This window comes from Amblyraja radiata, chromosome 23 (genome assembly GCF_010909765.2).
Source record: "Amblyraja radiata isolate CabotCenter1 chromosome 23, sAmbRad1.1.pri, whole genome shotgun sequence".
Taxonomy (NCBI): domain Eukaryota; kingdom Metazoa; phylum Chordata; class Chondrichthyes; order Rajiformes; family Rajidae; genus Amblyraja; species Amblyraja radiata.
The window spans coordinates 7,532,842-7,555,303 of record NC_045978.1 but is presented as its reverse complement, the minus strand read 5'-3'; the positions used below and the strand labels follow the sequence as shown (position 1 = coordinate 7,555,303).

The following is a 22,462-nucleotide window of genomic DNA, read 5'->3' as shown; positions in this document are numbered from 1 at the left end:
ATGTTCTTTCTGAAGAATTCAAATAAAGAGGTGTGCAGAGGCATTTATTTGACAAATTGGCTCATAATTGCCTAAATTTAGATGCTAAAGGTCTGAAATGCTACAATTGAAACATGTTCCATTGAACAGGTCAGATATCGAGTACTTAAAATTAGCTACAGGGAGGATATTATTTAAATTAAAACATAAGGTTTAAACAAATTGTGAATTTTAGTAGATCTTCTAAACATGGCTGTCTCTTGGATGCTATTGACGTTTGAAAGAGCCCTCAGTTCTACTAATTTGTGTGAATGTAGTCAGTAGGATAGATGGTTTTGAATAGCTTTTATTTGTGTTTCTATCCGTTTGTACCTCTATGTAATGATTTCAAACATTTCCTGAGCCTTATTAAGATTTTTTTAATGGATCTTCATTGATATTGGTTAAATCATATAATTGGGAATGATATGGTTTATGCAACATGTATTATCAAGGATTTCTCCAACTTGTTTCAGAAAAGAGTACTGATAAAGAATTTACGGAGTCCATTCTTGACGTAGAAGATCTTGTTAAAGGTGGCCACAAGCACAGGTATGATTTATAAATTGCTACAGAATTAAAAAAAAAAAAAGTATATTGCAAAACTCTTTGAATCACTTCCCTCTGGAAAGCGTCTCCGGACTGTCAAAGCCGCCACAGCCAGACATAAAAACAGTTTTTTTCCACGAGTAGTAGCTCTACTCAATAACCAAAAGTCTGCAGCTTCTTTTTGCTCTGGTATTTTATTTCATTCAAGTTCAAGTTCAAGTGAGTTTATTGTCATGTGTCCCTGTATAGGACAATGACATTCTTGCTTTGCTTAAGCACACAGAAAATAGTAGGCATTTACTACAAAACAGATAAATGTGTCCATATACCATGATATAAATATATACACACATGAATAAATAAACTGGTAGTGCAAATAACAGAAAGTGGTTGCTAATAATCAGAGTTTTGTCCGAGCCAGGTTTAATAGCCTGATGGCTGAGGGGAAGTAGCTATTCCTGAACCTGGTTGTTGCAGTCTTCAGGCTCCTGTACCTTCTACCTAAGGTAGCAGGGAGATGAGTGTGTGGCCAGGATGGTGTGGGTCCTTGATGATACTGCCAGCCTTTTTGAGGCAGCGACTGCGATAAATCCCCTCGATGGAAGGCAGGTCAGAGCCGATGATGGACTGGGCAGTGTTTACTACTTTTTGTAGTCTTTTCCTCTCCAGGGCGCTCAAATTGCCGAACCAAGCCACGATGCAACCGGTCAGCATGCTCTCGACTGTGCACCTGTAGAAGTTAGAGAGAGTCTTCCTTGACAATCCGACTCTCCGTAATCTTCTCAGGAAGTAGAGGCGCTGATGAGCTTTTTTGATAATTGCGTTAGTGTTCTCGGACCAGGAAAGATCTTCAGAGATGTGCACCCCCAGGAATTTGAAGTTCTTGACCCTTTCAACCATCGACCCGTTGATATAAATGGGGCTGTGGGTCCCCCTCCTACTCCTTCCAAAGTCCACAATCAGTTCCTTGGTTTTGCTGGTGTTCAGGGCCAGGTTATTGCGCTGGCACCATATGGACAGTTGCTCGATCTCTCTTCTGTACTCTGACTCATCCCCATCAGTGATACGCCCCACAATAGTGGTGTCGTCAGCGAACTTGATGATGTTTAATGTTTAATGTTTAATGTTCACATGTTTAAACTATAATGTTGTATTATTAATGTTTAATGTTTTATGTCATTCTTAATTGTTACTGTGTCGTGTTGTTACTTGAGAGTGAAGTACCAAGGCAAATTCCTTGTATGTGTGCATACTTGGCCAATAAACTTATTCATTCATTCAAATGATTTCTTAGAGTACTGGATAGCATTGTGTCTGTGTCAGGATCCTTTAAATTCTTAGGTGTTGTGGTACAGAAGAGAGATCGAGCAACTGTTCGTTGTACATGGTTCATGTTACAATGACAATAAAGAAACTATTCTATTCATTGTTAGAGCAATTGCTTTGTGACTCCATCAACCACTGTTCAATCTCGGCTCCTGATGGAGTCTCCACATTCTCACTTTAACACCACTGGTTTCCTCCGTCTGCTCCAATTTCTTCCCACATCCTGAAGACGTTGGTTTTTAGTGTTGGGGTTAAATAGGATATAGCAACAAATGGTGTAGGGTGGGAACTAGTTCCAGAGCAGCATGGAGGGGTTTGAAGGTAATGAAGGCCTGGACTAGTTATTGCAGTTGCAGATGGACTGGGGCTGGTTGGTGTAATGTAGACAGAATGAAGTCAGATGACCACAGCATCAAATAGGTTGCCAGGGTTGCAAACAATTATTTGCGGGTGGGCTGGAGTTGGTCCAGATTGAGTTTGTGCCAGAGGTCAAGGATCGTACCTTAGGCCTTCCGTATATTTTAATTGGGCTCAGTTGCTACACATTCAGTTGTGGATGGCTGACCACCACTGCATAGTGGAATCAAAGGGTTTAAGGAAGATGACAGTGAAATAGACGGATGCTGTCAGCATGCAGATGTTTTTAATATTAAAGCATGTCCTGAGATGAGCTGGGGTAAAGATTGGCGAAGATTTGTGGGGCGAGGCTGGGGAGCTGTTTCTTGGCTGCCCAAACACGGAGAGACCTGTGTTGTGAATTTCAGTGATTCTTTGAAATTGTCTATGAGTGAAAGGGTGCCTCCCAAATTTACAGAACCAGGATGGGAAAGGATTTGACTGGAGTGTTAGAGAAGGAATATGGGTTTCCATCGAGGTGGAGAGAAGAGGATATTGGGACATTTTAAGAAAATAACCTTTTCTCCCTGTCACCATCTGCTGACCAGAAAAATGAATACAGCAGATGGCTTTGCTATGGCCACTGAATACTTACCAACGTTCAATATCTGTGAATTCCTGATTTTTTTTTTAATGTAGCCAGAGTGAAATGGATTGTCCCATTTTTGCTTTTATATATTATTTGAGCAAATTAAATTACTTAAAAGGATAACATCATCTTGCATGTTAAGCATTAAAAAAGATCCCAAAGAATTTTACAGATTAAAATGAAATAAGAAGAGTATTTTTAAGCTGAATTAATAATAGAATATAAACAATGTGCCGGAAACACTCTCAGCAGGTTGATTAACATTTGTAGAAGCTTAATGGCGCAGCTGGTAGAGCTGCTGCCTCACAGCGCCAGAGACCCAGGTTTGATCTGTCTGTACAGTGTTTGTACATTCTTCCTGCATGTTTCCTCTGTGTTCTCCGGTTTCCTCCCACATCCCGCTGGTTTCTAGGTTAATTGGCCTTTGGAAATTGTCCCCAGTGTGTAGGGAGTGGAAGGAAGAGTGGGATGGCCTAGAACTAGTGTGGAGGGGTAATTGTTCCTCAGCGTCGACTCAGTGGGCTGAAGGGCCCGTTTCCATGCTGCATCTCTAAACTAGAACTAAGCAGTCTGAAGAAGGGTTTCGGCCCGAAACGTTGCCTATTTCCTTCGCTCCATAGATGCTGCTGCACCCGCTGAGTTTCTCCAGCATTTTTGTGTACCTTCGATTTTCCAGCATCTGCAGTTCCTTCTTAAACACTAAGTTAAGCATCTTTAGAGAAAAGTAAAAGACAACAGCAGATATCTTTAAACTAAACAAAAATGTTGATAACTTGGCTTAAGGATCATTCGTCAAATTCTGGCGCACGAATAGTGTTTAGTATGTTTGAAAATACATTAAATCATTTCATTGCATGATGGAGGCAAAGTAACATTTAAACATCTTACAACTACGATGGAGTCATGTTTATATAATGCTTTGCCTTGTTTGTAATATGTTTATAAATGTTTCTGTTGACGTTTTTGTTGTGTGGGAGAATCGTTGACTATAAAGTTGGTAATTTACAACACAAACTTCCATAAATGTACAAATATAATAAATAACCTCTTGAAACGTTCAGGTTGAAGTATATTTCAACTAATCAAAGATTGTACACGTGTTGTGGGTAGCTGAAGATGAGCCATCTAGTTAATTAGAGCTGTTTCAAAATTGTACAAAAATTAAGAATGATAGAAATAATTCTAAAAGCTGTCGGTAGTGTTAATTTAGTTTAGAGATACAGCGCAGAAACAGACCCTTCAGCCCAGCTGCACCGACCAGCAACCCCCGTGCACTGGCACTATCCTACATACACTAGGGACAATTTATGATCTTTACCGAAGCCAATTAACCTAGAAACCTGTACGTCTTCGGAATGTGGGAGGAAACCGGAGGACCCGGGGGAAAAACTCACACGGTCACGGGGAGAACGTACAAACTCCGTAAAGACAGCATCTGTGGTCTGGATTGAACCCGGGTGTTTGGTGCTGTAAGGTGATGTGAGAGGAGTAGAAATAGGCCGTTCATCCCATCACGTCTACTCCGCCTTCCAATCATGGCTGATCTATATCTCCCTCCTAACCCCATTCTCCTGCCTTCTCCCCATAACCTCTGACACCTGTACTAATCAAGAAGCTAAAGGCAGCAGATCTACTGCTGCCCAACCATGGCGTACTTCAATTAAACTAAATTTTAATTTTATCTTGGTGTTAAACGTGTTCCTAAATAACTAAGTATCATCAAAGATGCGATTACATGAATTACATGAATTAGAAGTTCCACACTGAACTGTATTTTTTTATCCTGTTTGGTACTGTTGTTTTAAACAGGGTTTGTCCTTACTATTTGTCTCGAGCGATGAAGCAGAACGCTGAAATAATCTTCATGCCATACAACTATTTACTTGATCCAAAGGTATTGTTACATAGCATTTCCTTTATTTTCATGACTTGCCATGTTGTGATCTTTTGATATTTTAGAAACTCTTACTAATATCCTTAACTCTTGGCGTGAGTGAATACTATCTTTAGTATTCGAAGAAACACCAATAGTGGATTTCAATGCGCATATGTGTAGAATTAATACTAAAATCTGTTAAGCATTACAAAGTATATACTACTATGAAATATCATGTTTTGCAAAGGATCCCTTTATAATAAGCATGTTCCTTGATGCTAATTGTTTTTGCTTAAGGACATCATGCCAATAAATTGACACCCCAGTAAGTTCCACCTTGACATGCATTAATTAAATCAAAAAGTTCATTAGGGTACTTCAGATTTCCTGCTTGAGCAATTGCTTATCTTCAATAAAACTCATCTTGGCCATGGTGGTCTGGACATTTCTATTTTTTCTGCCGGTTTAGTCTATTTAAAATGCGTAGCGTTGAGCAGTTACATGATTCCATCTCTGCAGCAGAATTTAGTGTCCTAGATTTGGTGGGAAAATTCTGGCAGTTCTGCACATCGTTACTAGCAAACCCCTGTGAAAGTGCCAGCAAGTTTAGGGTTTTCAGTTCCACCTGCAAGAAACTAGAAGTCCTAAACCTGCTGATAATTCTGCATACAGTTTGCTTTGACTAATTTCGGCAAAGAACAGCAATGTGGGATAATGTAATTTAGTATTTTGAATTTGCTATAATTGTTTATGTTTCATTCAATTTTTTAGGAGTTTGGGTTTTATGATTATAAAATGTTAAACAATTTAATTTTTGTAACAGACAAAATAGTCTGAAGAAGGGTCTCGACGCGAAACGTCATCTATTCCTTCGCTCCATAGATGCTGCCTCACCCGCTGAGTTTCTCCAGCATTTTTGTCTACCTTCCAGCTTTGTGTGTGTGTGTAACTTCGGTTTAAACCAGCATCAGCAGTTCCTTCCTACACTATTATTATTTTAAGTTTGATTCAAATTTGTAATATGCATAATGCTAGGTTAGAACGGATAATGCATTTTTATCATCTGCATTTCATGCAATAATTAAATATAAAAAAGGTTGTGTAAATAGCAGAATCTTATTATTGCAAAGATGGTTTCCTAACCGTATTATCTAAATGGGATCACTGATTCACTGACAGCAGCTCTGTGATTTCTGCACTGAAGAATGTGCAAAAATGTTAGAATCTGTGATTTTCATGATTTAATGATGGTGAATGCTGACGTTTTGCTGACATTACCACGGTTAAATTAAGAATTGTATCTCATCTGGAGTATTCTGTGGCAAGTCTTAGTAATGTTAAAATTTCCATCTGGTCCAAAGAAAATCTTTTCGTTCTATAGGATTATTAAACCTTCAAATTGCACATTTACAATGCTTAATTAGAAACTGATAAATCTTATTTTAGTGACAAAATAAATTTAATTACAGTCGTGAAATATAAAAATAAATGGCTAAAATTTATAATATGAAATGTATTTATTTTCTTTCTCATCTGTTTCTTTTATTTTTGTTTAATTTTAACTTGAAGAAAGGACATGCATTTCAATTTCACATCCTCAATTTATTCCACTTCTAGATAACCATATAACAGATAAAATCACTATTGTAATGAAGGCTATATCATTTTTAACTTATTTTCTGTAAATTTCTTCAGAAACATTATTAAATCATTTACTTAAGATATTGGCATATCATGTAATTTTTGTATTTTTGCTCCATAGAGTCGCAAAACTCATGATATAGACCTTCAAGGCACAGTCGTTATTTTTGATGAAGCACATAATGTGGTAAGTGTTTTTAGGGTTGAAAAATTGTATTGTGCAGCTGCATCTTTACCCTCACCTTCTTCACAGTCATCAGGATCGAGGATGACTTGCTTCCTCTCTGGTTTTATGGGTTCTGAGTTGGGCAAAGTGGGAACTGAAGATACTTCAACAAATGAGGCAAGGAGATGACTGACTGGGCAGGTGGTGGTGGTTTGCGAGCTGGTGATCTCCTTTCTCTACTTGCTCAGAAGTCTCTTTCCTTCAGTGTATGGACCTCAATGTTCTCTTTACTGTCCCAAATAATCCTCCTCCAATTTGGGCCCGAGTTTTCCAAGTGCTGGTGGGATGTAAACTTTACACAGATCAATTAATCCTTTTCTCGGTCAACCAGATGAATCTCCTTTCACAACACATCTCAGAATACAATGTGTAGAAAAGAACTGTAGATACTAGTTTAAACCAAAGATAGGCACAAATGCTGGAATAACTCAGCGGGACAGGCAGCATCTCTGGAGAGAAGGAATGCGTGACTCATTTTCCTTCACCCATTCCTTCTCTCCAGAGATGCTGCCTGTCTTGCAGAGTTACTCCAGCATTTTGTGTGTCTCTCTTCAGAATAGAATATCTTCAAAGTATGGTGTTGGGAATGCAATATTTCTAAATATTTTTAGAACAACAAGTGACTGTTTGAATCTGGAATAAAAACAAACAGCTGGAGGAAGCACTATCAATGAAGGCAAAAGATGGTGCCAGGACTCGAGGGTGAGTTATAGAGAGACTGGGCAAGCTAGGATTTTATTCCTCAGAGTGCAGGAGGCTAAGGGTGATCTCATGGAGGTATATAAAATCGTGAGGGGAATTGATAGGGCAAATGCCCATTGTCTTTTCCCCAAGGTAGGGGAATCCTGAAACAGAGGATATAGCTTTAACGTGAGAGGGGAAAGACTTAATTGGAAAATGCAGGGCAACCTTTTTCACTCGGAGGGTGGTGGGTATATGGAATGAACTCCCAGAGGATGAGTTGAGGCAATACAATGACATTTAAAAGACATTTAGATAGGTATATAGATGGGAAAGGTTTAGAGGGGTTTGGACCAAATGTGGGCAAATTAGACTAGCTTAAATTGGGCATCTTGGTCAGCATGGATGAATTGGGCTGAAGGACTGGTTTCCATACCACCAGTATAACTTAACTACAATATGATCTATGTACCTCCCTATTTCCTGATATCGGTCTGAAGAAGGGTCTTGACCCAAAACGTCACCCATTCCTTCTCTCCAGAGATGCTGCCTGTCCCGCTGAGTTACTCCAACATTTTGTGTCAATCTTCACTGCAGCTGTAGTAGTTCTACTAACTGCTCTGCTGTGATATAGTTACCAGATTCAATGTAACGGAACTAAATGGATACGTGGTATAATTTATCATGGTATTCTGTTAGAGTTATCAATTTTAATGATTAAAGTCAAAACACAGTTGCAGAATGTGCAATAAAGCTATGAAACATGAATTGATAATTTTGTGATATGCACAGGTTTAGGAAAAGTTTTTCTTTCCCTAATTATAGGAAAAAATGTGCGAAGAGTATGCTTCGTTTGACCTTGCTCCTTATGACCTTGCTTCTGGAATTGAAGCTGTTAATCAGATCCTGGAGGAAGAAGCAAAGAAGTTTCAACACATTGTCAACACAGATGACAATCCTGAATCAATCAACTCAGGTTTGTGCGTTAATCCTTCAAGTGTCCGTATGAATTATTGCAAATGTCTTCATTTGAGTTTGGATTATTGGTGAGAAATGGGGAATTTTATAATCTGCAAACTGGAATCATTGGGCAGGTTTAAGTTTTTGGATGTCACCATTTTCTACTACACCTTTCTGTCCCATTTTTCTGAATTGGTGTTTTTTGAGATCAATTCTAAGGTTTATCATAAAACCATTGTATGATTGTCAAATGGGGAATGAATGACGGAGAACATTATATAGGCATAACTACTATCATCTCCATGTCTGTGTATAGTTATGCGGGATAGTTATATAGGCATTATATAGGCATAACTACTATCATCTCCATGTCTATGCGGGATAGTTATCTAAATCAACATGTAGAGGAACCAACGAGAGAGCAGGCTATTTTAGACTGGGTATTGAGTAATGAGGAAGGGTTAGTTAGCAGTCTTGTTGTACGTGCCCCCTTGGGCAAGAGTGACCATAATATGGTTGAGTTCTTCATTAGGATGGAGAGTGACATTGTTAATTCAGAAACAATGGTTCTGAACTTAAAGAAAGGTAACTTTGAGGGTATGAGACGTGAATTGGCCAAGATTGACTGGCAATTAATTCTAAAAGGGTTGACGGTGGATATGCAATGGAAGACATTTAAAGACTGCATGGATGAACTACAAAAATTGTTCATCCTAGTTTGGCAAAAGAATAAATCAGGGAAGGTAGTGCATCCGTGGATAACAAGGGAAATCAGGGATAGTATCAAAGCGAAGGATGATGCGTACAAATTAGCCAGAAAAAGCAGCATACCGGAGGACTGGGAGAAATTCAGAGACCAGCAGAGGAGGACAAAGGGCTTAATTAGGAAAGGAAAAATAGATTATGAAAGAAAACTGGCAGGGAACATAAAAACTGACTGCAAAAGTTTTCATAGATATGTGAAAAGAAAGAGATTAGTTAAAATAAATGTAGGTCCCTTGCAGTCAGAAACGGGTGAGTTGATCATGGGGAACAAGGATATGGCGGACCAATTGAATAACTACTTTGGTTCCGTCTTCACTAAGGAAGACATAAATAATCTGCCGGAAATAGCAGGGGACCGCGGGTCAAAGGAGTTGGAGGAATTGAGTGAAATCCAGGTTAGCCGGGAAGTGGTGTTCGGTAAATTAAATGGATTAAAGGCCGATAAATCCCCAGGGCCAGATAGGCTGCATCCCAGAGTACTTAAGGAAGTAGCTCCAGAAATAGTGGATGCATTAGTAATAATCTTTCAAAACTCTTTAGATTCTGGAGTAGTTCCTGAGGATTGGCGGGTAGCAAACGTAACCCCACTTTTTAAGAAGGGAGGGAGAGAGAAAACGGGGAATTACAGACCAGTTAGTCTAACATCGGTAGTGGGGAAACTGCTAGAGTCAGTTATTAAAGATGGGATAGCAGCACATTTGGAAAGTGGTGAAATCATTGGACAAAGTCAGCATGGATTTACAAAAGGTAAATCATGTCTGACGAATCTTATAGAATTTTTCGAGGATGTAACTAGTAGCGTGGATAGGGGAGAACCAGTGGATGTGGTGTATCTGGACTTCCAGAAGGCTTCCGACAAGGTCCCACATAAGAGATTAGTTTACAAACTTAAAGCACACGGCATTGGGGGTTCAGTATTGATGTGGATAGAGAACTGGCTGGCAAACAGGAAGCAAAGAGTAGGAGTAAACGGGTCCTTTTCACAATGGCAGGCAGTGACTAGTGGGGTACCGCAAGGCTCAGTGCTGGGACCCCAGCTATTTACAATATATATTAATGATCTGGATGAGGGAATTGAAGGCAATATCTCCAAGTTTGCGGATGACACTAAGCTGGGGGGCAGTGTTAGCTGTGAGGAGGATGCTAGGAGACTGCAAGGTGACTTGGATAGGCTGGGTGAGTGGGCAAATGTTTAGCAGATGCAGTATAATGTGGATAAATGTGAGGTTATCCATTTTGGTGGCAAAAACAGGAAAGCAGACTATTATCTAAATGGTGGCCGACTAGGAAAAGGGGAGATGCAGCGAGACCTGGGTGTCATGGTACACCAGTCATTGAAAGTGGGCATGCAGGTGCAGCAGGCAGTGAAGAAAGCGAATGGTATGTTAGCTTTCATAGCAAAAGGATTTGAGTATAGGAGCAGGGAGGTTCTACTGCAGTTGTACAGGGTCTTGGTGAGACCACACCTGGAGTATTGCGTACAGTTTTGGTCTCCAAATCTGAGGAAGGACATTATTGCCATAGAGGGAGTGCAGAGAAGGTTCACCAGACTGATTCCTGGGATGTCAGGACTGTCTTATGAAGAAAGACTGGATAGACTTGGTTTATACTCTCTAGAATTTAGGAGATTGAGAGGGGATCTTATAGAAACTTACAAAATTCTTAAGGGGTTGGACAGGCTAGATGCAGGAAGATTGCTCCCGATGTTGGGGAAGTCCAGGACAAGGGGTCACAGCTTAAGGATAAGGGGGAAATCCTTTAAAACCGAGATGAGAAGAACTTTTTTCACACAGAGAGTGGTGAGTCTCTGGAACTCCCTGCCACAGAGGGTAGTCGAGGCCAGTTCATTGGCTATATTTAAGAGGGAGTTAGATGTGGCCCTTGTGGCTAAGGGGATCAGAGGGTATGGAGAGAAGGCAGGTACGGGATACTGAGTTGGATGATCAGCCATGATCATATTGAATGGCGGTGCAGGCTCGAAGGGCCGAATGGCCTACTCCTGCACCTAATTTCTATGTTTCTATGTAACGCTTCTAATGACTTGTTATTGTCCATTTAATATCTGTGTCTGGGCTGTGATTGCCTAGAGCGGATTATCATAGCGGCAAATTTATTTTTACCAAGTTGTAATGTAAATTGGAACATTTATTTCTCTCATTTTATCATTGAAAATAATTGCAGAGATAATCAGTTCATCGAAAATAATTGCAGAGGTATTCAGAATAATGGCTTGATTTTGTTTCTAACAATATTTGTTTTGTGAGATTATTGCCCAGAAATTCATTCCTGGTTGATAACACTAAATGCTTTTGTATAACAGAGACGGCACATTCTTCGTTGATTAACAAAGTCAACTGAACTGAATTTCAGCGGCAGTGTAGAATGCACCTTCACAATGCAGGGTGCAGTTAGTGCTGCTGGCCAGTAATGAATTTAATGGCACATGCAGTCTGAATTCTATTGAACATGCAAATAATTTTTCAGAAACAAAGAAATGCCCAAATGTAGATCTAGGTTTGAAAATTCATATTCAAACTTAAATTTTCTTGTTGGGAATCTTATCATCTAAAATCTACTGTACATTTGTGCATTTCCCTTTTAAAGAGGTGGTTTATTTGGTTTGCTGGATTCTCCTATGAAGGAATACAATTTAAAATTGGAAAATAATGAAATGCCAATCTTTCATGGACTTTGAATAAGGTATTTTACATGGTGGGGAAGATTACTTTGAGATTATTATGCAACTAAAACTGTAGTACTGAAAGAATTCAGCTCGACAAGAAAAAGATAAATCAATTAACATTTAAGTTGAAAACCCTTCGTCAAAATCCACTTCATATCTTTTCATCAGGTGCTGCTTGACTGGCTGACTTCTTTTAGCATTTTGCATTGTTCAGCTTCCAAAATCTGCATTTTAAATAGTTTTCTATTACTGTTGAAATGATGCAATTTGTCTGTTTTAGGAATGAAAATGGATTTGAGTGATCTAGCCAAAATAAAAAGTAAGTTAGTTTAGAATTTCAAAGATAACTTTTATTATTAATGTTTTATTATTGTCATTAATGTTTTATTAATGTTTAGTGTTTTCGGAGTCATTTGTAACTGTCACTATGTCATGTTGTTACTTGTGGGCGGAGCACCAAGGCAAATTCCTTGTATGTGAATACTTGGCCAATAAACATGCTTACTTACTTAATGAGATATAATTAGGAGGAGTAGTATAGCATTGGCTGTTAATCAAGATGAACAAAAATATACTTTGGCAGTTGCACAATAACCATTTATATCAATGTAATATCAATTATTGGAAAGATTACAATGGTTGGCTATGTCGAGAGTGAACAATTTTAAGATTTGATAGCGTAACTTAAAAGTTAAAAGTTAAAGGATATATTTTTAAAGAGGTAACAAAGCAGATCTATTTGGGAAGTGTCACCAAGGGTGGGACTGAGGTGATTGAGGATTCTGTTGGTGATGAGGAGGATTTAAGGGATGGCGTACAGGAGACTAGAATGCCTGACAGATCTTATTGGGATTGGTAACTGCTGAGGTTTTGATGTGAATTTTTGATCTGATTTAGCAGGTTAATTTTTTTTTCCTCAGTATGTATGGGTTATTTATTTCATTCGTTCTGTACGAATATTAATACTTGATAAATAAAGCAAAACTTGAAACATTCAGATATCAGAATACGTGCAAAATTTCCTCTGCCAAAATCACCACTTTTCTTATCTGCAAACTAATAAAATTACTTTTTAAAATTTATCTCCTTGCATTGAAAGAAATCCTCCTTGACCTGGAAAGCACAATAGATTCTATTGAATTGTCATCAGATGGAAGTGGAGTGACTAAACCAGGAAGGTATGAATTAATATTATTACTTTTCCTTTCTAAATAATAACGCATGGCACCAAGATATCTTTTGTACCACTGATTTAGCAATGGATTAAGCATCTAATGATGTTACAATCAGGAATGGAGAAATGCAGTTCATGAATTCAAGGTGAAGTATCAGTTGGAGTTCATGTTTTTATCCTTACAACACAGGCCTGGAGCATAAATTGACCTCTTGCATATCACAGAGTGAAACACTTCCTGTTGCATGCAAGGTGCCAAGAACCTCTCATTACCCAGAGTAATTTTGGAGTGGATAGAAGATGACAGTCTTCAGCACCATGTTGATCTGGTGTATCACTGTGATGGCAGGCAGATGGCATTGTTTTCAGGGCAACAGATGTACACACTATTGGCCAAGCCTCGATCTACTTGTGTGATTTAATGCCCAGGCAAATGCTCACCTACAGATTTGTAGGCAGCATTAGAAGGTTGCTTTTATTTAAGGAATTTAATAAAGAGCAGGAAGATCAATGTTAGCAGTACGATTTACCAATAGGTTATTGTTTTGTTTAAAATAAATATAACAGAAAATAGTGTTTATTCTTTTCTAGCATGTATGGTAAATTGCTGCAGTATCTTTCATTGTCATGAAAATACCAGCCACGTTTGGCATATAGACAGTGTAAAGTTGCATGCAAGTCATCGTAAAAGGAAGTGATACTCAATTCAAAACCACACAAGTACACATGAAACTAAAGAAACATTGTGCTACAAGCTGTGCCCTCATGCTGTCTCTCCATTTGTCCATGCCGTGTTCATCTTCAACTTGATTTCCAGCTCTGATTCATTCTCATCCACAGAATGTATCTACTTTTGTCATTAGCAACAATTATGTGGATACTCGCTCAAACACAATCTGTCTCCGCTGTCTCTGGATTAAATGACAAATTAAACTAGAAAAAGCATCTAAAGCATATATAAACAATTGAGTCAAAATATCTTGACGCAATAAACACAAAACTAATGACTGCTAGAAATATACAAGTAAGTCCAGTCATGATAACAATAATGGTAATTTATAACCTGCTCTGTCGAATTTATTTCAACCAGTATCTAGCAATGTTACAACATTTTGAGATTTAAAATATCAAGTCTTTAATTTATCCCATCAGATAAAGCATTAAAAGAAGTTTAATTTGACACCTAATTCACTTTCATATCTTCAGTATTAAAAAAGTTATGGCCATTTTCATACTCGGGAATTGGCATCTTGTTCCCTATTGCTTTTTCATTGTCTTAACACAAAAGCTGTGATCGAGAACATTTACAACCCCATAACTTTCTTAAAATTTAAGAGAACTGAAAGAAATGTTCAATTACTATGGATTGAAGCATTCTGAAACAAATATGAAACAATCTTACTTAGACGACTTGAAATTAAAGCATATAATTAGTAAACAATACCAATTAATAACCGAAACTTGACCATGAAATGATCTGAGTTGCTAAAATGCAAAAGCCACTGCAGATTTCACCTTGTGTGTGAGTCAATTGTAGAATTTGAGAGGGGATTGATAGAATGGGATTAACGTGGGACCATTGTAAAAGGGTGGATGATGGTCATCAAGGACTCAACGGGCCTATTTCCCTGCTGTATCTCTCTATAGTTATAAAAAGCTGAAACAATCACTGATTCTTGGTAGCATACAGAATGATGTTACTGGATTAATTCTTCAAATTGCTGTGATCCTACATTTTAACTAATGAAAGCAACTATGCCTGAAACTATTTGCTCACTTCCTCCCATTTTATTTATTTGAAGTTATAATTTTAAACATAAGTATAATTATGGCAAACCTGGATGAAGTGGTAGTGCCTTGTGACACACAACGTGTATATATTATGCCATGTGCCGGTACTAACAGCACTGTGTGTCCTCTTGTATGTATATTCCATCCCAGCTGAAAGACAAAACCATATTAACTTAACGAGAAAACTTGTTTTTTCTTCCTGTGGATAAATGTCTTTTTTTTCTCAAGTTAATATTTTTATTCATTTACAGTTTCATCTATGAATTATTTGCAAAAGCACAAATTACCTTCCAAAACAAGTCTGCAATTTTTGAAGCACTGGAACAGATTATAACTGCCATGTCAGAAAGTAAGTATTTGCACTTCATTTTAATTTTCGTATGTCCCTCAAACTCGTATTGGGTGAGGAATGTAATTACATAGCGCAGCATTTACATTGTTTAAAAAACATTCTCACAGTGTAACCCGAGCAACTGTAAAATTTGTCCTCTGCAATTCAAGAGTCAAGACTGTTTGATTGTCATAAGTCCCAACCAAAAAAATGAAATTCTTACTTGCAGCAGCACAACAGAATATGTAAACATAGTACACTTGCATTGTTTAACCATTGGGGAGTGGGTGAAAGTAAGGAAGAGGGAATTAAGAAAGATTCTGATGGACACCACCCTATGCAATTCGATACAACTTTACATGTGCAATAATTCATTTATTGGGTGCCCAGAGGGTTTCCTTATAACTTTCTTCACAAAACATGAACCATTTATAAAGTATACAGTTTTGAAGTCTATACAATTAAATGAATATTTATAATGGTACTGTGTACATGTAAACTGGTGCTAAATATTTTAGCTGATAAGGTTCAGGGAAATGAACTGATAAATATATATAATCATATAACAATAACAGCACGGAAACAGACCATCTCGGCCCTTCCAGTCCGTGCCGAACACTTACTTATGAACACTTATGAACATCTATTTACTTCACATGACAATAAAAAAGGAAGCTATCGGACCACTATGAATTATTTATATTAATTGTGTCATTTCTACAAGGACATCATGTATAAACATTTGGTGGTAAACACCTAGAATGCATGAGGTGTCCTTATTAATACCCTTTATCCATGAATGTGCACATTATATTTTGAGTGTATTTTTCAACCAGTACATGATTTATTTTTTTACTTAGAAAAATAATGCTAAAGTAGAATTTCACAAAGTCTGCTGAAAACATCTGAAATCTGTTTTTGATATTAAAACCAGTAATTTTCCTCTTCACACCCTGTCCTCGCTGGGAAGTTAGCAAGAAATTTCATTTTAGTTTAGAAATGTGGGCGCAGAAACAGGCCCATTGAGTCCACGCCAATCAGCGATCCCCATACACGAATACTATCCTGCACACTAGGACAATCTACAATTTTTACTGAAGCCAATTAAGCTACAAACCTGTACAACATTGGAATATGAGATTAAAGCTATTTATTTATTGATTATCTTAGATTCTGGAATATTCACCAATACAAATGGATTGCAAAAAATAGCTGATATTCTGCAGGTAAGAAATATTTTTTGAAATATGATGCCTTTTTAAAAAAAATGCTATATTTTTACATCTCAGAAACTCAATAATGGGTCAAATGCAATACCAAGTTTAGAAGTAGTGCCTCAATCTGACAGTAACTAGAGCAAAACAAAACTGCAGATTCTGCTAATTTGAAATAAAGCAAAAAGTGCCTAGCAAACCACACGGCATTCTTGAGAGAAACATAATTAATGTTTCAGATTATCAGAAGCAGAGGAATGAAAAATGAAGCATATTTTATCAACTCGAGTTTGTTCTGCCTCTCAGTTTAATTCCATTCCTCACTCATTTCCATGTAATCTGTTCTTTCACATGCCAGTTAACTCCCCCAGATTCTCCTATCGCTTGTCTACATTAGGGGTACCAACATCCTCCCCCTCAGCAATTCCTTGGGATGTGGGAAGAAAAATGAGCATCCAGGGAAAATCTCTGCGATCGCAGGGAGGACATCCAAACTCCACAGAGGCAGCGCTGTAAATCAGTGCCGGAATTGAGAGGCAGCAGCTCCACCTACTGCATTATTGTAGCTAGGTAGCACAACGCTGCTGATAACACAATGTTTCTGTGATAAATTGGTGTTGCTGATAATGGGTCGTTCTTTTCAGATTGTTTTTTGCATAAATCCTCCTGAGGGTACTACTGCGGACACAATGGGTCAGAGTGCTGCCAAGCATTACAAGGTTATCTTCGAATTTTATTTTATTTTTCAATTGTATTCGAACAATGTTATTGCTCGACATAAATCATCATGACTTTTGTAAAATGTTTAGTTGCTTTGTAAGATTGTCAATTCTCTTATTCACATTCTTAAGAGGTATATTGGAAATGTGCAGTGCAAGTTTACTCCGATTCTGAAAGGTTCATTATGGTTATTACTGTATATTCCCTGCACATTCAGAACTATATATTTCATATGTATGTTTGCTTACCTACTTAAACTGAAGGTAATATTTTACCATTTTTGTTGTTTTGTTATGAGTGCAAAGTTTACTCAATGTTTTAATAACTGCCATTTCCTTTTTACTGCTGTACAAATAAATGTAGTTTTTAATTTTAATAGGTTCACATACACCCAGATAACAGTGGGAACAAGAAACAGCAGAGAACTGATTTATGGACTTCGTCAGTTACAAAAAAACAAGGTACAAATACTTTAGAAGACATGAGGGACTGCAAATGCTATAATTTGGAGGGGGAAAAAACAACCTGCTGGAGGAACTCAGTAGATCAGGCAACATCCATGGGTAGAAATGGACAGTGAATTTTTCTGTTCAAAACCGTTCTTCTGGACCCTTCATTATGGATGTTCATCTTCAACCTGATGCCGGGTCTCGACCCGAAATGTCATCTGTCCATTTCTCTCCACAGATGCTGCCTGGCCCACTGAGTTCTTTCAGCAGATTGTTACTGCAAATCTAATAGGAATAGTTCAACTATCAATGGAGCATAATATCAGTAAAAATGTAACAATTATTTAAACATGTTCTGTTTGTGGAGGGTCTAAATGTGAGCCGAGTAATTGCCATATTTCCCAAAATGCAACTAATGTCAGCACTTCAAAGAAAGCATTCTAAGAGATCCAGGAATATCTATATATTACTAAAACTCTCATCTTGTTTGTTTGGATGTCTGTCGGTGAGGTCCTGAAATTATGCCAAAACGGTACACGATAGCGCTACAAATTTTACACCACCTTGCTCACAATTGTCCTGTGGTGTGTTTTCAACAAGTTTCGCTCAGATTGAGGTTATATTTCACAAGTTATTGACATTTTAAACTTTTTTTTAAAAAGCGCACCCACTTGCCCCGCCCCTCCTGTCTTTAAATCTGAAAAGAAATCTAGTTTTCAAGTTTGAAATTGCATCTGGTCTATACAAATCGTCTCTTGGAAAGAAACAAATGAGAAAGGAAGGCGTGAGGTACTTGCAGGGCTATCTGGAAATATATGGTCGGAGGCCATGATGAAAGAGGGAGACTGAGCTGGGGAAAACCATGAAGCCTAGAAAAAAGCACTCTGGTACCGTCAGAATTGGCTGTGGAATTTTGGTGCTGTTGTAGAACTTTTGGTACTTAAAAAAAAATCCTGGCCCTGTGTAAAACAGATAAAAAAGTTAAGCATCATCTTAGAAGTAATTCAGTAAAGTTGCTGTAAAAGTCCTTTATGTGATTACAGAGATAAACTAATATATGTCTCATTGGATCCTGTGGGCTTCATTTTTTACACTGTGCTTAGTGGTGTTTATAATACTCGATTGTAGAATTCATCAAAGATGTGAAGTTGTGTGTTGGGCTTGGAATTGTTTTTGGCAACCTATCATTGGTTTAGATTTAAGTGACTGCAGATATACTGGAAGATAACCTTGGTCAGATTGAGGTCACTGCTGTGGTGTGGCCAGAGCAAGTAATTCAGTAAGTATGCAGTTTGTGATTGCACGTATTCGCTTGTATGAACAAATAAATCAAAACAACATTTATCTCAAAAATACAATATTTGTGTTACTATTTATATTATGGATTGCACCAATAGGCCATTTTCACAAGCTCCAAATTATCTGTCTGAGAGTTGTATTTCAAACAATGTAACTCTCTGATGAAAGGTTTTTATTTACCACAATTGGCTAGAGCACTAAAAGCCTATAAACATCAATCTAAACATCAATATAAAATCTCAAACTTTTGTGGGATAAAATAATGTTCGCACGAAACATGAGAAACTTGACCAGAGAGTGAATGAGACATATGATTGGTAATTCTTGAAAGGAAATTGGATAAAAGAAGCGGAAGGTGATGAGAAAAGACCAAGTGTTCTGATAAATATACTGTTTATTAGGAGCATTTTAGTATGTATTTTATCCATTATTAATATGTATCGTAGCGAATGGCAATAGGCTAATGGCTAATTATGCAGCTTCTGAATTTTATAGCAGAATTCCAATTTGAGTTTGAAATGATACGTAGTTCATAGACGATTGGAAAGACTTTGTTACATGATAATAGCATTTTAGGGGGGAAAAATCATAGTTCCCTTAATATGCTCTGTGAAATGTATATTTATAAATTAATCTTTAAAACAACATTTGAGTCCATTTAAAGCTACTTTGTTTATAGCATGTATAGATGCATGTTATGTTTTTTTTACGATAAATTCTGTATCCAGATTATATTGGGCATGTCATTCAAATTTTGCAAATTAATCATCGTTATCATTTTTCTTTCTTTTTATTCAAACAATGGTTCTATGGGTATCAATAGCAAGACATGCATTTATTGCCATCCCTAATGACCCCTGAAGTCCTCCACCCAGGGCCGGTGCTAGGAATTGCGGGGCCCAATTAGAAAACTGATGGCGGGGCCCCTACTCTAGAAAAGTAAAAATTTATGTATGTTTATATTTCGTGTAGTTTCGGGAATTTTAAGGCAAGCTGGTTGGTGATTGGATGCAACCCCCTTAGAGACAGCGTTTGATTGGCCGCCAAATAAATTTGTCAAATCTGTAACAAAAATCGCTGGTCGGTGCGAACTCAGTGGACTATCTGGTTGTATCTCCAAACTAATCTGGTTGTATCTCCAAACTAATCTGGTTGTATCAACCAGACTATCTGGTGGTATCTCCAAACTAAACAGTATAACATGCAGGTACATTCATTTAAAATTAAATTCAGTGCTTATTTCACATGATTTCTCACTGTGTAAAGCTCAATATCTGACCAATTTCTGTTTAACACGTTTGGTCTGCCGTGAGCATTTTTCGTTGCATCTCGTAGCATCTCCCCTTTTCCTAATCGGCCACAATTCAGATAATAGTCTACTTTCCTGTTTTTGCCACCAAAGTGGATAACCTCACATTTATCCACATTATACTGCATCTCCCATGCATTTGCCCACTCACCCAGCCTATCCAAGTCACCTTGCAGCCTCCTAGTTTAGAGGGGTTTAAACGGTTTAGAGATGTTTAGAGGGCTTCAGATGGGTTCAGGTGTGTTTACAATTGTTTAGAGGGGAATAGAGGGAAATAGGGGGGCTAGAGGTGTTTTAGAGGTGTTCAGAGGGTCCCAGAGGGGTTTAGAGACGTTATAAGCCCCCCGTGAGAAATTGTATTTCTCTGAAATTGAAGATAGACATAAAGCTGGAGTAACTCTGCAGGAGAGGCAGCGCAGCGACTTTAGAGAGAAGACCCTTCTTCAGACTAAACTGAACTCTCGTCGGTGAGATTAGTTGTGATTGTCTGAAGAAAGGTCTCGACCAGAAACGCAACCCTCTCCCCAGAGCCCTTGCGCGTCCCGTTGAGCCACCTTCAACTTCAGAGCCAAACAAAAAACACAGAGTGCTGGAGGAACTCAGCGGGCCAGGCGACTGCCTCACCCGCTGGGTTTCTCCAGCATTTTTGTCTACCGCAAAACGTCAATGATTCCGGGAATGCCGAGGCGACAGTGTGAGAGAGCTAGAGAGAGACGAGATGGGGAGCGGGAGAGGGAGAGAGGGAGGGAGAGAGCAAAACACAAAGAGACACAACGTGGGTCGGTAGGTGAATGACTAACCTGCACACCAGGAAGAAGCCCCTTCTCGCGCTCCGGGGCTCTCACTCATGATGGTGAGTTTAAAGAAATTCTCAACGTGTCATCGATCTACATTACAGCTACATGTAATTGTGTTTTAAACAAGTATTAATGACGCCGCGTGAATTTTATTCAAAGGAACACGACGTTATTAATACTTGTTCAAAACACAATAACATTTACTGAGGAAGGCGGATGGATGCATTGATGACATGATTGTATAACAACGAGTTAAGTACTTGCTGATAAGAAGTGCTAACAGTACTAGTTAACACATCGTTTGTGTCTGATGGCCGTGCAGTGGTTGTTATACACAAAGATCCTATAGTGGAGCTCTGCTAGAAGATCTTTGGTTATACATGTTCGTTTAAAAAAAAAATCCGGATGGCGAATTAAAAAAAACTTTAGTTAACAAAGAGAATTCGTATTTCCATACGAAGTACGGAACATTAGTGCGGGGCCCCCCTAGGCGCGGGGCCCAATTGGGAGCAATCGGTCAAATCGGCTTAAAACCGGCCCTGCCTCCACCTTCTTGAACTTGTGCACTCTTGGTAGTCAAAGTACTGTAATGGGATTGTTGGGGAGCAACTGCAGTATTTAGGGTACAATAAACAGCAGTATCCTTATGATAAAATAAACTGCAGATGCGGGTTTATACCAAAGATCGACACGCTTAACTTGACAAAGATCGAGTAACTCAGCGGGTCAGGCAGCATCTTTGGTGAAAATGGATTGGTGACATTTCGGGTTGGGATTCTTATTAACTGTATCCTTGTGTTAGATTCTGTTTGAGTATATTCCTCAGTATTGTAATTGTAGAAAGGACATGTAAAAGCGACACAAAGAATCTATTGGTAGAAGTTAAAAATCTGTCATTTTGCTGCTCGTGTATGTACCTCATGGAGTCATCCAGTGTGCAAACTGGCCCATTGGCTCAACTTGCCCACACCAACCAACATGTCCCATCTACAACAGTGCATCCTGCTGGTGTTTGACCTATATCCCTCTACACCTGTCCTATCCATGTGCATGTGATGGGAGCAGAATTAGGCCAATCGGCCCATCAAGTTTACTCCGCCATTCAATCATGGCTGATCTATCTTTCCCTCACAACCCCATTCTCCTGCCTTCTCCCCTGACACCCGAGCTAATCAAGACACTACCAATCTCTGCCTTATAAAATATCCATTGTCTTCCACAGCTTGTGGCAATGAATTCCACAGATTTATCACACTCTAACTAAAGAAATTCCTCCTCATCTCCTTCCAAAAGGTACCCCGTGTGGACCTAGACTCTCCCACGAATGGAAACATCCTGTCCAGTTCCACTCTATCCATGTGCGGTGCCCTCCATGATGTTTGGGACAAAGACCAATCGTTTATTTATTTGCCTCTGTACTCCACGATTTGAGATTTGTAATAGAAGAAATCGCATGTGGTTAAAGTGGCACATTGTCAGATTTTAATAAAGGCCATTTTTATACATTTTGGTTTCACCATGTAGAATTTACAGCAGTGTTTATATATTGTAGATAGTGTAGATATACTCTCAGCAAATTGGAGGAATAGCACCTCATATTTCGCTTGGGTAGTTTACACCCCAATGGTATGAACATTGGCTTCTCCAATTTCAGGTAGCCCTTGCTTT

At 38.4% G+C, this 22,462-nt stretch overlaps 1 protein-coding gene across 7 annotated transcripts in view; it reads left to right on the top strand.

The window, feature by feature from the left end:
* The window catches only part of rtel1 (regulator of telomere elongation helicase 1), a 108,018-nt gene that overhangs the window by 15,266 nt on the left and 70,290 nt on the right, over window positions 1-22,462 (top strand). For all 7 annotated transcript variants that reach the window (XM_033041495.1, XM_033041494.1, XM_033041491.1 and 4 more), the window contains 10 exons: window positions 495-570; window positions 4,688-4,772; window positions 6,517-6,582; window positions 8,128-8,278; window positions 11,991-12,029; window positions 12,810-12,888; window positions 14,927-15,024; window positions 16,177-16,232; window positions 16,865-16,939; window positions 17,320-17,401. In XM_033041495.1, coding sequence (XP_032897386.1) covers window positions 495-570; window positions 4,688-4,772; window positions 6,517-6,582; window positions 8,128-8,278; window positions 11,991-12,029; window positions 12,810-12,888; window positions 14,927-15,024; window positions 16,177-16,232; window positions 16,865-16,939; window positions 17,320-17,401 — 807 coding nt within the window. The remainder of the gene's footprint in view (window positions 1-494; window positions 571-4,687; window positions 4,773-6,516; window positions 6,583-8,127; window positions 8,279-11,990; window positions 12,030-12,809; window positions 12,889-14,926; window positions 15,025-16,176; window positions 16,233-16,864; window positions 16,940-17,319; window positions 17,402-22,462) is intronic.